This window comes from Sipha flava, unplaced genomic scaffold (genome assembly GCF_003268045.1).
Source record: "Sipha flava isolate LNK unplaced genomic scaffold, YSA_version1 1_pilon_pilon, whole genome shotgun sequence".
Classification (NCBI taxonomy): Eukaryota; Metazoa; Arthropoda; class Insecta; order Hemiptera; family Aphididae; genus Sipha; species Sipha flava.
Genome location: NW_020272783.1, coordinates 5,365,777 through 5,380,308, shown reverse-complemented (window position 1 = coordinate 5,380,308; position 14,532 = coordinate 5,365,777). Strand labels below are relative to the sequence as shown.

At 37.0% G+C, this 14,532-nt stretch overlaps 1 protein-coding gene across 1 annotated transcript in view; it reads left to right on the top strand.

Annotated features, from left to right (window-relative positions):
* The first annotated feature begins 1,573 nt into the window (after positions 1-1,573).
* LOC112682069 (AT-rich interactive domain-containing protein 1B) overlaps positions 1,574-14,532 on the top strand; it is a 38,987-nt gene continuing 26,028 nt past the window's right edge. The window contains exons 1-2 of the mRNA XM_025552531.1: positions 1,574-2,041; positions 6,332-7,658. Coding sequence (XP_025408316.1) covers positions 2,009-2,041; positions 6,332-7,658 — 1,360 coding nt within the window. The 5' untranslated portion in view covers positions 1,574-2,008. The remainder of the gene's footprint in view (positions 2,042-6,331; positions 7,659-14,532) is intronic.

Genomic DNA, 14,532 nt, shown 5'->3' with positions numbered 1-14,532 from the left:
CGGTGCGAATACAATGCGGATACACCCGCGAATACATAATAAAAACACGCGAAACCGTATGCCCATTGTTGTGCGTAACACGACAAACACAATACGGCGTACACGTATAATTGTATACGTACCTACACAATACACGCGAACGCGTATACCAATCCGGTTAGGCGTTACTACCGCGACGGGGACCGTTACGGATCGACACGCGGACAATGCGGACGTACGGTATTCGCGGCGTGTACAAAGTCGGTTTTTTTTTTTCGTTTTCATCTCGCGGTTCGTAACCGAAAAACGTGCAACTCGCGCGCACGCGAGGGGTGTGTTCTCCACGGATCGCGGTAGTACCTTTTCGGCTACAACCAGAAACAAAGAGCGGTACAACCAGTGGCGTGCCCAGAGGGCAGGCCTGGTAGGCTCGGACCTGGCCTGTTTTCGGATAGTTATCATTAATATTTTTCACGTCGTTATTATTTACTTTTTAATATATTTAAATATTATAAACGAGTCAAACAGGAGGAATTGTGTTATGATCATTTTTTCCGATTAAATTCAAAAATGTTATGAAAAGTTAACGAAAAAAAAAAAGAAGAGAAATGTGTACCTATGTAAATTAAAATAATTGTAACTGGACCTAAGCTGGGATAAACTATTGATCGATCGCGTGTTCCAAAACAAACGTCCGCCATGTTCATCACTCGTAACGGGACCTAACTCACTGTTGGACCGTTTTGTCTCGCCGGTATCCAGCGCATTTTGTCTCTTCTGCGGTCTGCAGTCCTTCGCACGTTCCTTTCAAACAGCATTTTCCGTGCCCTCACCCCCTAGTAATAATTAAGAAATTTCATCTCTTCCCATCTAATATCTTTTATTCGCCGTCTTATTATCGGCGTGCAAAATCATTCGTTAAAACAACACGTAGCACACTCATTGTCAGTCTAACAATCCTTGGTCGCTCGTATTACGCGCTCTACTTAAAAGTGAACATTGATCGTAGAAGAGACGGTACTTGTGCATCGTTACACCGTTGATGCTACGTAAGACATCGGTTACCGATGAACCGACAGGTTTTCCTTAGCCACGTCGTATTTTTCAAAAACCGCTCAGCGGCTAACCAAAATTGACGTTTCGGTGGTAGGCGAACGCCGCACGGCAATGTGCTGGCCGCGGAAGAACGCGGTGTGATAAGCTCGGTGTGGACGGTACGCGGGCGAGAAGTGGGTCATTCGCGCGCGGCAACAACGTGTAATAATATCGTAGCGACACGACAGCGACATGAACGCGGTCGCGGAGGGTGCGATCGCCGCGGGGCCACCGTCCATTGGTCCAGGAACGCGCGGTCGGGCACACGCGTCGCGCGCAATCGATCACTGGTCGGCGGTGTTCGCGGGACACCGACAGACGGAGGATGCTGCGCGCGCGGCCGTGGACCCGTCGCGCGGCGGCCGGACGCCGACGGCCATTGGACCGACGCGTCGTTACGGGCGGGCCCGGTGTCTCCACCCCGTGCCCCACCGCGATCTGCACCGTTCGCGCGGCCGCGGCCGCCACCGGCCTTGTCATATACACGTCCGCACGCGCCGCCTAAACGTGTGCAGTACCTGCGCGCGTACCTGTGCCCGCGATACGTGCACCGCGTTTACCGTTCGCGTCTCCCGATCACCTCGCGCGCGTGCGACCACCAGTGCAGTGTCATCGGCCAACAGCCGCGGTGCAGTACAGCGCGACCGCAGCGACCCCGTGTACCGCCCGCGAACGTGCGCCGTCGCGCATATTCCGTACGCCGTGACATGCGTGTCGACCGCGCAACCGGTGTGACATTCGGCTAACGGCAAACGGAGATATTGTAGCATTCAAATTCGGAGCCGTGAATTGTTTGATTTGCGCGATCGGTTTATAAAAACGTTACGAGTTACGAGTTACCGCGACCGTTCGGCCACACGGACTTACTTACTTATTTACTTACTTACCCACGTAGCGGTGGTATGCGCCGCCGCTATCGCCACTGGACGAAGTGATGTTATCGATGAACAGGCCTATTATCTATCAGGTAAGTGGTTGCGCGCGTTGCGATCTGCACACCGTAAAAACAAGTGCCTAGACCAGGGGTCGGCGAGTAATTTACGTTGGAGTCCAAAAGTTTAGAATAATAAATGAATGAGGTCCCGTGAAAAAAATCTTTATATTTTAAAAATAGCAGTATAAAAATAAAAATAATTATTTGGTTATTACAATTACTTTATATTAAAAATTACAATATTAGAAGTACGAAAATAAAAGTTGACAGGGTCCAGAGTATGGCCTTCCGCAGTCCGGATTCGGACAGCTGTCCGTCAGTAGCCGACCCCTGGCCTAGACATCTATGACGCACGTAACGATTTCATTGCATTACACGAGTACAACTCCACTATGATTATTATTGCGTATCGCACATTTTTTGACGTAATATGAAAAAAAAATTAGTAGTCAAGTAACAAATAAATGACACGAAAAAAAAAATGTATAAATATTAAATAAATAAGAATTTAAATAAGAACCGAGTAATTAATTAAATTTTAAAAAACAAGTAAAAAAAATAATGAAAACAGTAGCGAGTTCATAAACACAATTCCATATTTTCCAACCACACGGTCCCTTCCGGTTTAAGTACAATGTTGACTGATAATAATATAAGTATTTGTTGCCTGTATTTGAGAGATTTAATTAAAACTATAGTTCTGTACAAATCCGGTTCTATTGTATACCAATGTGTATTATATATATTTCATTCTTGATTATCAGGAAGAAACCTACGTGTTGTTCCGCAGTGATCCCGAATAAGTATGTAAAATTCGTATTTAAATATTCCATGCATTCGGGTTTTGATTATGTCCTTTATAGATCAGTAGTAATTTTAAAAAAAATGTATTTTTTATTGTTGGATTAAAAAATTTACTCTTTCCAAAATAATTTATTTAAACCAATAATCAACGTAACTGTTCGACAGTATTCGGAAAATGGATTCCTAGAGGTGGATTACAATATTGATTTCAGCAAACTAAAGAAACACTAAAATCCTGATGAGTGTCGACCGAAATTATTATTTTCTGGGGAATGAGTTGAACGTTCTTCAGTTATTTTTTAATAACTGCGAGGTGGCTTTTAATATGTGAAGAAGTGATTTATGTAGCGGTCAGTTAAAACTTCTCTAAATGTAACTATAGATTCTTTGATTAGGTGTAGGAACCTAGTAAATATAATCAAACATACAATTTTCAATTAATAATTAAATGATACCTATATTATTCTTGCACAATTAACTTGATTAACTAATTGAACACTGATTTGCCAGTTGAAAAATTATAGTTTTAATCATGTTTTAAAATATTAAAGATAATGCACTACATATTTACGATGAAAGTCTAAACAATTTGTATAGATTCAAAACGTTTAAGCTTTACAATTATTGTTTTAAGTAAATAAAATAAATAGAAACGTCGAATTAAAATTATTAATTTAATAAATAGGTATCGTAGTTTTAATATTTTGTAAATTGGGTCATTAAAATACATAATTAAAATGCTTTATAATTTAATTATTCATTCATGTATATAATCATTGCTTTTATCTATAGGAATAAACAAAAATTGCACTTGCTCCATTAGAGTTGACGTGGTGTACAGCTTAAATTTTCTATCGAAAAGTTTACAGAAAACTGTCAAAAACGATTTTTTGTCAAAACTTGGTACAGATAATGTCGACGTGTACATTGAAAAAGATTTGTCGCTTCTCTGACAACAGATAACCATCATCTGGATATGTCAGTCTCAAAAATACATTGTAATTCAGTTACAGTCAATTTCATTCTATTCTAACCTGAAAGATTTGACGTTTTTGTTAGGGGACACTATTTTTTCTATGCAGACGATTGTTACTAACTCAATTTAATTCGTGATTTGGTAATATTAATAGAAAAAAAAATCTTTGCAAATAAAATAAAGGAAAACAACAAAAGTCTCCAAGATAAATAAATAGTAAAGTATGAGATAACCATAATTATTTCAACTTCAAAACAATTATGAACATAGGCGGCTCTACGGGGTGTACCGGGTGTGCCAAACACCCTAATGTGAATAATGTGAATAAAAAAATTGTGTATTTATAATTAAAAATATATGTCCATACACATTAATTCAATTTTTGTTTTTTGTAAGTAATACTGCAAGTGTTTAGAATAAGTCTGAAATAATAATTACGTTTTTTTTAGCAATCGTTATTTTACATCATTAATGAAGCCTTTATTTTTAAAATTTAAATCATAGCACGGTCTATACGTACGTGTTTATAGCCTCTTCTTTATATTTTGAAAAAAAAAACAAAAAAATAACAGAGCACACTCAAATGTAAAACTCCTAGGTCCACCTATGATTATGAAGATTCGAATTTTATACACTTGTTAAATATTATTATCATGTATAATTAGTTGCAATCGGTATTTCAACAAAAATAATTCAATAGGAAATGATTAATTTTTAAATTTTAACAGTTTATATTATTAAAAATTAAAAATCTCGGATGAATTATTTTACCATTATGATATTCACACGTAGTATAAAATATGAAAAACTATAGGTACATTTGTATGAATTTTCTGGGATTATTACAACAAAACACTAATAATATAATAACAATTATCTTATACTGTCTACTAGGTATAGGTTTATTTAAAAAATTAAATATAATTATATTTTAATATATAAACTACCATTTACCTATTATGGCAATAGTTTAATACGAAATTATTATGATAATATTACCAGAATATGGATTTATATATGAATACATTTTTTTTTAAAATTATTTATTGAAATGAACATAATTACTGATACAAAGGAAACATTTTTATCTAATTATCTACCTTCTTTACGCGGAGATTGTGGTGAAGGCAAAGAGTTAAAAATAATAATTTTAACTAATTTATTAATTAAATATATGTTTACATTATTTCTTGCAACTAAAATATACAATTAAAAATATAAAAAGTTTATATTCTTACATAGGTATTAGATTATATAAATATATATTAAATAACAGATTTTCATTTTTAAGTAATAGATAAAAATGACCATTCAAATATATCATTTTTAAAATTATAGATATTATTTTAATAAATATTTGTTTTTAACTTAATAGGTATAGAATTATAATAACAAGGTACAAGATAGTCCACACATTTTAATACATATTCTAATAAAATTGAGTAAAAAAATAAATACAGGGTTGTAATTATAAAATATATGACGAACTGAGGCTGTATAGAAGTTAGAATCGCCAGTGGCGTAGGAAATATCGCTAGTGCTCCAAGAAACGTTGAAAAATTCTCTGTTTTAATACTAAAGTTAAATAAAAATAAATTCGTTTAAATTACATAATTTTGTACACCTTCATAATTAGATCCCCTGATCTATATCCAATTTACTATACTCTATTGTTACACCGCTGACGAAATTAATGCACGCATAAATCAACTAGTAGTCATATTTAAATAACGAATTTATCGTTGTACGACAAACATGTCACAAAACTGTTTATTGAATTTTTAATTTTTCAAACTTAAATGAGTATTCTACACTGATGCATTAGTCTGCGAAATAATTTGTGTAATATATATAAAAGTGATGAATTAAATTTCATTGTTTCTTCAACCTCACATTTATTGATTATAATTGTTTATTATACAATAGTACACACGTTTTGCTTTTGGAATTTTATAGAACTGTAAATAATTATTATATAATAATTATTATTGTAACTAATAGAATGCATAAAAATTAGATCATTACTTTCATCTCATTCTTCTCTGCTCCGAAACACTATATATTAGATAACAATCCAAAATATGATCGAATATTATTTTTTTGGTTATAGGTACATTTACTTAGAGCTAAAATTATAGAATTATAAAAAATTAAACTTTTGCACCAGGTGAGAATTGAACTCGGGTCCCTAGTCTAAGATAAAAGATCTTTTCCTTAAATTTGTAGCCAATCCTAAAAATAATTGTCTAATTTTATTGGAATCTTAAACAATACTGTATTCAACTATACAGATACCTGGTATACTATATTTTTTAAAGTATAACCGATGTCCAATAGTGTTTGAAATGCAGACGAAACACATTTGTTTTTGGCAAGAAATACAACAGCCAATAACATCCGAAGCACTATCAGATTTAAAAAAAAAAAAACTGTAATTTTTAACCGCCGTATAATATAATCCTCCCGATATGTTTAACACGTTATTAATAAGCACTGCACTGTTGCCGTGTGTAACGACTTATCATTGTTTTATACATTCGCAGACGACTAACATGGGAATGCACAACAACACGTGCGGCGGCGGCGGCGGCGGCGGCGGTGGCAGCGGCATGGTCAGCGGCGGCGGCAGTGGCGGCAACGTGGGCGGCGGCGGCAGTGGCGTTGGTGGCAGCAACATGATGGCTTATACGACACAAACGTCGGCCACGGTGGACGACTATTACTGCGGTGGCGGTGGTGGCGGCCTGGTGACCGACTACGACATGCCGCAGTGTCTGGGTGGCCGGCCGCCGCTGGAGCCCGCGTACGCGGCCGAGTGCGGTGTTTACTACGAGAAGAACGCGTCGGCGGCGGTCGATTACCATTCGTATTACGGCGACAACGCGTACGATCAACTGGTGGCCGAAGGTGGTGGCTACCATCACCACCATCATCATCACCACCACGGACATCACAATCACCATCCACAGTCAGCCGAAGCGGCCGTCATCATCACGTCGTCGGACGGCCTGAGTTACACGAACTTGGACTGCAACGGCGTCGCGGCTGCCGTACACCTGCATGGCGGCGGTGGCGGTCAAGACTACGGAACGTATTCGGACGACGGCGGCGGCGGCGGCGGCGGCGGCGTCTACAACGGTTACGGCGGCCATCGCGACGACAACGTCCGCGCTGAATCCTTTTGCGGCGGTGGCGGAGGAGCGTCCGTGGACAACGCTTTCTTCAACATGCACCTGAACCACGGCGACCACGCGGCCATCGCGACCGTGGCCGGGCAGCAACAACCGTCACAATCCACGCAGCAGCAACCACGGCCTCCTTCCACTCAGCCACCGCCGCCGCAACCGCCGCCGCCGCCTCCGTCGCAGGTGTTGTCGGCACAGTCGTCCGGACGTCCGGCGGTAACTTCGCGACAACAATTGACCACGTCGCAGACGTCCGGCGACGAACGGTGTTCACGAGCCATCAAACAGGAGGTTACGGCAGGTGGCCAGTGTTATGGCGGTGGCGGTCAAGACTGTTCGTCGTCGTACAACGACGACGCGGCCACGTACCACGCCGCTGCTTTGGGTGCCGGCCAATCGCAGCAGCAACACGTTCAGCATCAGCAACATCACCATCACCTCCACCACCAGCACCAACAACAACAACAACAACAACAACAACAACAACAGCAACAGCAGCAGCAGCAGCAACAACAGCAACAACAGCATCATCACCATCATCACCAACAGCAGCAACAGCTCTGCAGTCGGCAAAACGGTGGCGCTCAGCAAAAGCAAAGCTCTGTCGTGGCCGCTTCGGCTGTTCAAACGGCCGTGCCCACTTACAAGTGGATGCAAGTCAAACGAAATGTTCCTAAGCCTGCTGGTAAGTTTACCGCTCTTTGACGCAATCATTTAGAATAGTGTATACACTAACGGTTTGAATAATTCAATGATCTAATATGTATAAGTAATATTTTATGAACGTACAGACGTTCAAAAACAGTAATTATGGGCAGGAAGTAGGGACGAACACGTAATTCATATCGGAAATATTCTGTAAAAACTACATACTATATATAATTTAAAATCCAGATTTTTACCTGCCAGGAAATATAAGACCACGAAGCTATTAATTAAAAATTAATTATTGACACAAATCACTAACTTTTCCACGGTTGATTCACTACCTATGTTGTTCAATAGAACGTAACAGACGGTGTAATTGGTTACTAATTAGTTACTCATGCGTTATCGATCAGTTCCAAGTGATTCAACTGCCGGGTTGAACCTTTGAGTTGAGTCACTTCTATTTGTTGAACGTATAATGTAATTCTATAATACACAATTTACTTGAAAATTATATTTATCTTTAAAAAACAGTAATTTTAAATTCATTTAACTTTATTTCACCCCATATTGAATTTAAAGTTGGCGGAAACATCTGAAAAAATCATTTTTTTCGAGGCATTAATGAATCCAAAACTTTCTTTTTTCTTTATTTCTTCTGTAATAGTAGTATGTTACCACCGCTTATTCGTATCTAGAATCATCATAACACTCATGGTACAGCAAAACGATGACGACCCTGTGCACTTATTGGATCCTAAGTCACCCATGCGTTAGTAACCGATTAATAATTTCATTCGCGAAACCGTTTAGTTTCTTGTGAATAGCTCCGCGTGTGTAAGACTTAAGTCTACGGCGTGTTGTCCATCATGCGTACTTGTCTTTTTCACGGATTTCCATGTATGACTATGAAAAAAACTTATGGCGAAAATGTGAATGTAAACATTGATTTTTAGCAAATCACTTACGAGCATGAACGTTAAATATAAATGTACACATAGGTAATAATGATATATTGGTTACTTTAGGAAACATACTCGCACGTATTAACATAATAATGTACCGTATTATTTTCCATACATTACACGCGTGGTATATACACCGTTTACCGTACTGAAGATCATGCCGAAATTCGGAAGCTCGATCGGCACGGAAACCGGTCGGACGTGTAAAATCAAAACACGCGTTCACGATTCGATATGTAAACCAAATAATCCACGGTGTACACAGGCGTTGTTCGTAGGCGTTTGTTTAGCGTTTTGACTTTGGACGCGATCGATACGCGCGTAAGGTTGTCATTGCGGGTGAAATCGCAATACATCTCGACCGTCGGCAGATGTAATTATCATAATACAATGCGTTCGTACGATAAACGGTAATGCGTACGTAGAGGGGTCATTACGCAATCGAATATCCATCGCGCGCGCACCAACTCGCCGGCTAAACACATACAAAACGTTCGCCAGTGGTAATTTGATACGCGCGTCCCGTACCCGGTACATAATATCGTAGTAGTGTTTGCGTGCGCGCGCGTGCGTTGCGCAGACGTCGATAAAATTTTACTGTAAAACGCATTTACGAGATGACCGCCCTAGCACGACGCGATCCGTACCCCGCGTTACCCGTTACGTGTACACGTCTGTAATACGGATGTCATTATCGCGAGTGCCTTCGCCGCGTGTGTGTGTGTGTGTTCGGTACATTGTGCACGTCGTCGTCGTCGTCGTAACAATAACGGACACACCTTTATATCGCACGAATTACCATTGTTCCGGTTTCGCGCGAGCACATCGCGCACTCGTGTACGTGCGCGTGTAAGGTGTATTGATTTGGGAACGGTCCACGGCGGTTGAGAATCGGGGAGTAACCGAATTGGTTCCCGTTTGAAAAAGGTATTTTATTAGGTACAGCCGAATTGGTTCCCGTTTAAAAAAGGCATTTTATTAGGTACAGCCGAATTGGTTCCCGTTTAAAAAAAAAGCATTTTATTAGGTATAGCTGAATTGGTTCCCGTTTGTGTACAGGTAAAATAAGGACAATTTTAATTTTTAAAATAATTTACTTACAATATTAAAAATTAAAATCTAGCGGGCCAGTGCATAAAGAGCGAAAAACAAAATTTTAAAAACTATATTTATGACATAATAATAGTAACAATTATTATATCTATAAGATATAGTATAGAAATATAGATTACTAGAGATTAGCAAATTACAAGCAAATAAGACAGAAATAACAAATGCTTGGAAAATTGTATGACAGATTACATTAATGAGAAAATTACGAGAATTAAATATTTAAAGAAAGTTAGCTTCAAATTTTGCAAATCAGTGGTTTTAAATTGTATTTATTATATTTTATTATTGGTATTTCGTATACCTAAGTGATGACTAGTTGACTTCCAAATCAACGATTTAAAATTGTATATATTTTATCATTTTTTTTTAACGCACATTATTAATCAACCCTACTTTTAAGTTGACAGTCCTAAGCCTATAAAATTAAGAAGGAAAATGTGCGTAATTAAACGGGAACCAATTTGGCTATGCCTAATAAAGTACCTTTTTCAAACGGGAACCAATTCGGCTATACCTAATAAAATAACTTTTTCAGACGGGAACCAATTCGGTGCGTGGGTTTGGAGCTCGGAAACCAATTCGGTACCAGTCGAGAATCGGTGGCGTAGCCATTGTCTATGGTGATCGCTAATAAAAATTGAAAATATTTAATCATTTTACTATCAACGCTTTACGGCTATCTACCCGTGGTAGTAGGTGTTGACGTACCGTACTGTACGGTATTGGTACCGATGCACAATATTGTGCATCGGCCGAGAAAAACTAAACCACCGCTGTGTAAAAATTGATCAGATTATTATTACGCTAGGATTTAATATTTTTAAATAGTGCGTTTTGAAATACGGTCAACGGCTATCGTGTTTCGTTTTTTACGGGTAAAAAGGTAAAACGCTCGCAATCGCGTTATTTTTTAGAGCGTAACCGTATTACAGCTGATTTTTTCCCGCGTTGACGTTTCCCGTAAAAACAATAATTTGTTTCCAGCAGTGCCCATCGCGTGCGTTTAGTAACTCTCGACTTAACAGTTCGATAAATATACCGTTTTATTACCTCTACGAATTGTCGTGGGAATGATTTTATTAACCTTATCCTGCGGGTCCACGTCATACTTGTACAGTAGTACGTGTACGCTAAAAGCTGCCGGTATGTACACGTTTATTTCGGGAATAAGATTAGAAACACGGAGACGTGCACACATGCATAAGACTTCACGATAATTGTCATTCGAATCGGTCACACGCGCGATTCTAGGCATGGTCATGACATGAATGAGATGAATTTCAATACGCATTGCACATGTATGCTGTGCCACGTACATCTGAAGTTCGTGTTGTGAAACTATGGGCTAGAAGTCAAGACGTATTCTAGACAAGCACTGTATGTATACTGTGATTATATACATTTATATATTTGACCGAATTATGGTCGTATAATACAAGGGGAGGTTATTCAATTTGATGAGAATCAATTTCATTTTTTTTATTCAGATTTAGTAGTGTATAATAAATATTAATTCGAAAAAAGTATCCATGAAATAGATTATCGACGTTCGTGTAGCTCCGTGCACATGGCATATCAATATGATGTATATGGCCGGAGACAAACGTGTTATCTTTCCGCAATTGTGACGGGCCGAGTAAAAAATTAAGAAGAACCGTTGATACGGTTCTAAAAGATGTCTTGAGTACGACGTGATCGTGGTTAAAAAGCGTGAGTGAAGTTAACAATCTACCCATCTCCCTTCAATTTTTTCGAGCAATAAGATTAGCTAACAAAATAAATATCCTAATAAGAATCGATGAAATACTTCATAAGACTATGTTGCAACTTGCAGCAGTGTAACGGTTTTTATTAAACTAAATTTCTGTGCAATTCGATTAAAAATAGACGTGTAAAATGTAAACATAATAACCGTACCGAATAAACGAGATAACAAGGAAATATGTTTGCTATTTTTGATTTTTGTAAAATTAATGGTCAAAATTCTACTCTTTATTGCTATATAGTTTATTGTATAGCTAGTACTATACGCGTATATATGTGTATCAAAAATTATATTATAAGTATCATCAAATGAAAAATGGAAAAGTTAGACACGTTCCATTACACCATTGAGAAGAACGTGTCCTACCGAACGATAAATCGTTTCTTGTTTCCGTAACGTTCAAACGCATTTCAATAAAACCGGAAAATGCATTCGCGTGGCTTATAAATGTTTCACGTTCAAAACGATTGTAAAACGTTTTTACAATATAAATAAATCGACTTCTTGATATAAAATAACAATTAAGAGCCTTCGGCCCAATTCATACACGTTTCAATAATTATTGTTGTTGACTCAGTTGGCTATTAGATGTGGACATAATTGTAACAAAGTTGAGAAAAAATTCAAACTTCTTGAGTCGATATTATTTTACATAATTGACTCGCTATCGTCTAGTTTATAAATTATGATGACGCGATTTTAACGGTTCATTTTTTTTTCGTATCGATTTCATAACAGTTTCAAACAACATGCGAATCAGTATAAATTGGACTGTAATGGAGTACAACTTAAATCTCGATTTTCAATTAAAATACAAAAAACCAACTATAAAAGTTTATTAATTTTATAATGGATTATTACACACACACACACACACAAATGTATATAAATATATATTATTTAAATATTGAAAAAATTAATTATTGATATATTTTTAAGTTTGATGTATACACGTTTGTAAATTTATAATTATTATAGTCCATTAATTTTTCTTTTTCGTCGACAGTAATATCTGAGGTTATTCAATAATTGACGTATTTAATAATTCAGCTAAATTTATTTCGAATTAATATAACATAATTACTACAGACATTATCTCTGAAAAATGTAATATTGTGTAATTCATAAAAAAGTCTATCGCACATCGTATTCACTTCGGGGTTATTTTTTATAGCAAAAAAAAAAAAAAAATGTAAATATATATAAATAAAATCGTAAGCAATTAAGCACACGGAATGTTATTCGAAGGGAACGTTAGATAATTATATGTGTTTTAATTAGGAACCGCAAACAACAACAAAAGCAACGACGACGACGCACGTCGATTGTCCCTTTCGTAAATGGAAAATGAACAGGGCAAGACCCTGTAGGTACCACGCCACACGCCACGTATTATTACGCCACCGCAGTTATATGTACACCTGAGTATTTATACACTCATATTTTTATTTTTTTTTTCTTCCCCGTTCTCTGTTCGACGTAACGTTTTTAATTTTTGTTTTCGCTCTCCGCTGTTCGCGCGTAGTAAAAACAATATCACACGCGGTCATCGGACAGTAATTATACGGTTGTCGGTCTCAGAAGTCGCTCTTATCATACCACATGCGCACATGTTGTACGACTAGATTGTGTTTCGACAAGGCGGGGAGAAAAAGACAATTATAATGAATACGCAAAAACTACTCTAAACTTCTAGACAGCATTTATAGCTTTTAGTTTTGGTATCTAAATCCCAACCATTAACTCTTTTGATAACACTATTGGGTCCAAAAATAAGTATTTATATCGGCCAGTACTTTACCAATACACCGTACATTAATCATCCAAATATATACACAGGGGAGAGGTAGCAAGGGGAGAGGTATCTACGTCATAGGTGAAATTCCTTGGAGAGCGCAAAAATGAAAACTTTGCATTTTATTTTAAAAATTACAATGATCTATAATATAGACCATAATATAATTTACTAAAACTTCAATTAAAAAAAATACAAAGGCACATTTTGAAGTTTAGTCCTGGTTGCTACGGCACTGTTTATACACTGTTTACATGTCTAAAGGCAAACGTTACAGTCATCCAGCTATGTCTGAAAAATTAATAATAAAAAAACTAATACCCTCAACCAGTCTACCACTAAAGTCCCTTAACCGATGCATAAACTTTATTCGTGGTGAACTGCATCACTATATTCAGGTTGGATTTAGGATTTGTAGGTTTCTAGGCTCAATGTGTGGTGTGAGCCCTACTAGAGAGGTCTTAGGAAATAGGAAACACGTATGCACAAATAGGGAGGCTACATAAACAAAGCCCTTTTAAAATATAAATTTTGTATATTTCACAAAATTTAAGGGGCTTACCCTTCCTTTTTCTATAGAAATCGTAAAAGATTCTTCAGTATAGACTTTCTATCCAATCTCAAACACTGTGTCTTAAAAGTTATTATTACTAATATATGCTCCTAAAAAAAGAACGGTTTAATTAAGCCTCCTCTAAAACATTTTCAAATCATTTTATTCCTAAAATCTAGTGTAAAACATTTTAACTTCTAGTTTTTTAACTGAAAATTTAAAATATACTGTAAAAGTTTAGATGAAATAGGTACTTGATACTAAATGTAGATAAAGAAAAAAGACGTTTTACCTCCCTGATATTTTTCATACACTGCGGTATATATATATATATATATAGACAAATATATTGCATTTTTTCTCTTATAACATTTTTAAGTAATTAGAATAATTTTCAAAAGTCATAATGTAAGCTATATATATATATATATATAATGTTTTATAATAAAACTATATTTTTCGAATGTTCCCGATATTAAATGTTCAACGTATCTTTTTTTTGTAATTTAATCATTCAATAGTTTGTTTTTACGCTAACAATAGTAAACAACGGAGAGCAAGGATGAAGAATGTCGATCCTTGTCAGAAACTGTATGGGAAAAATGAAAGAAAGTAAACTTAAATTTTAAATTAATTTAAATTTTCGTATCCGGTCAATTAGCATTGTCTGTGAGTGCCCGAGAAGGAATAATATTTTATTTTCCTCAATTATACGCCCCT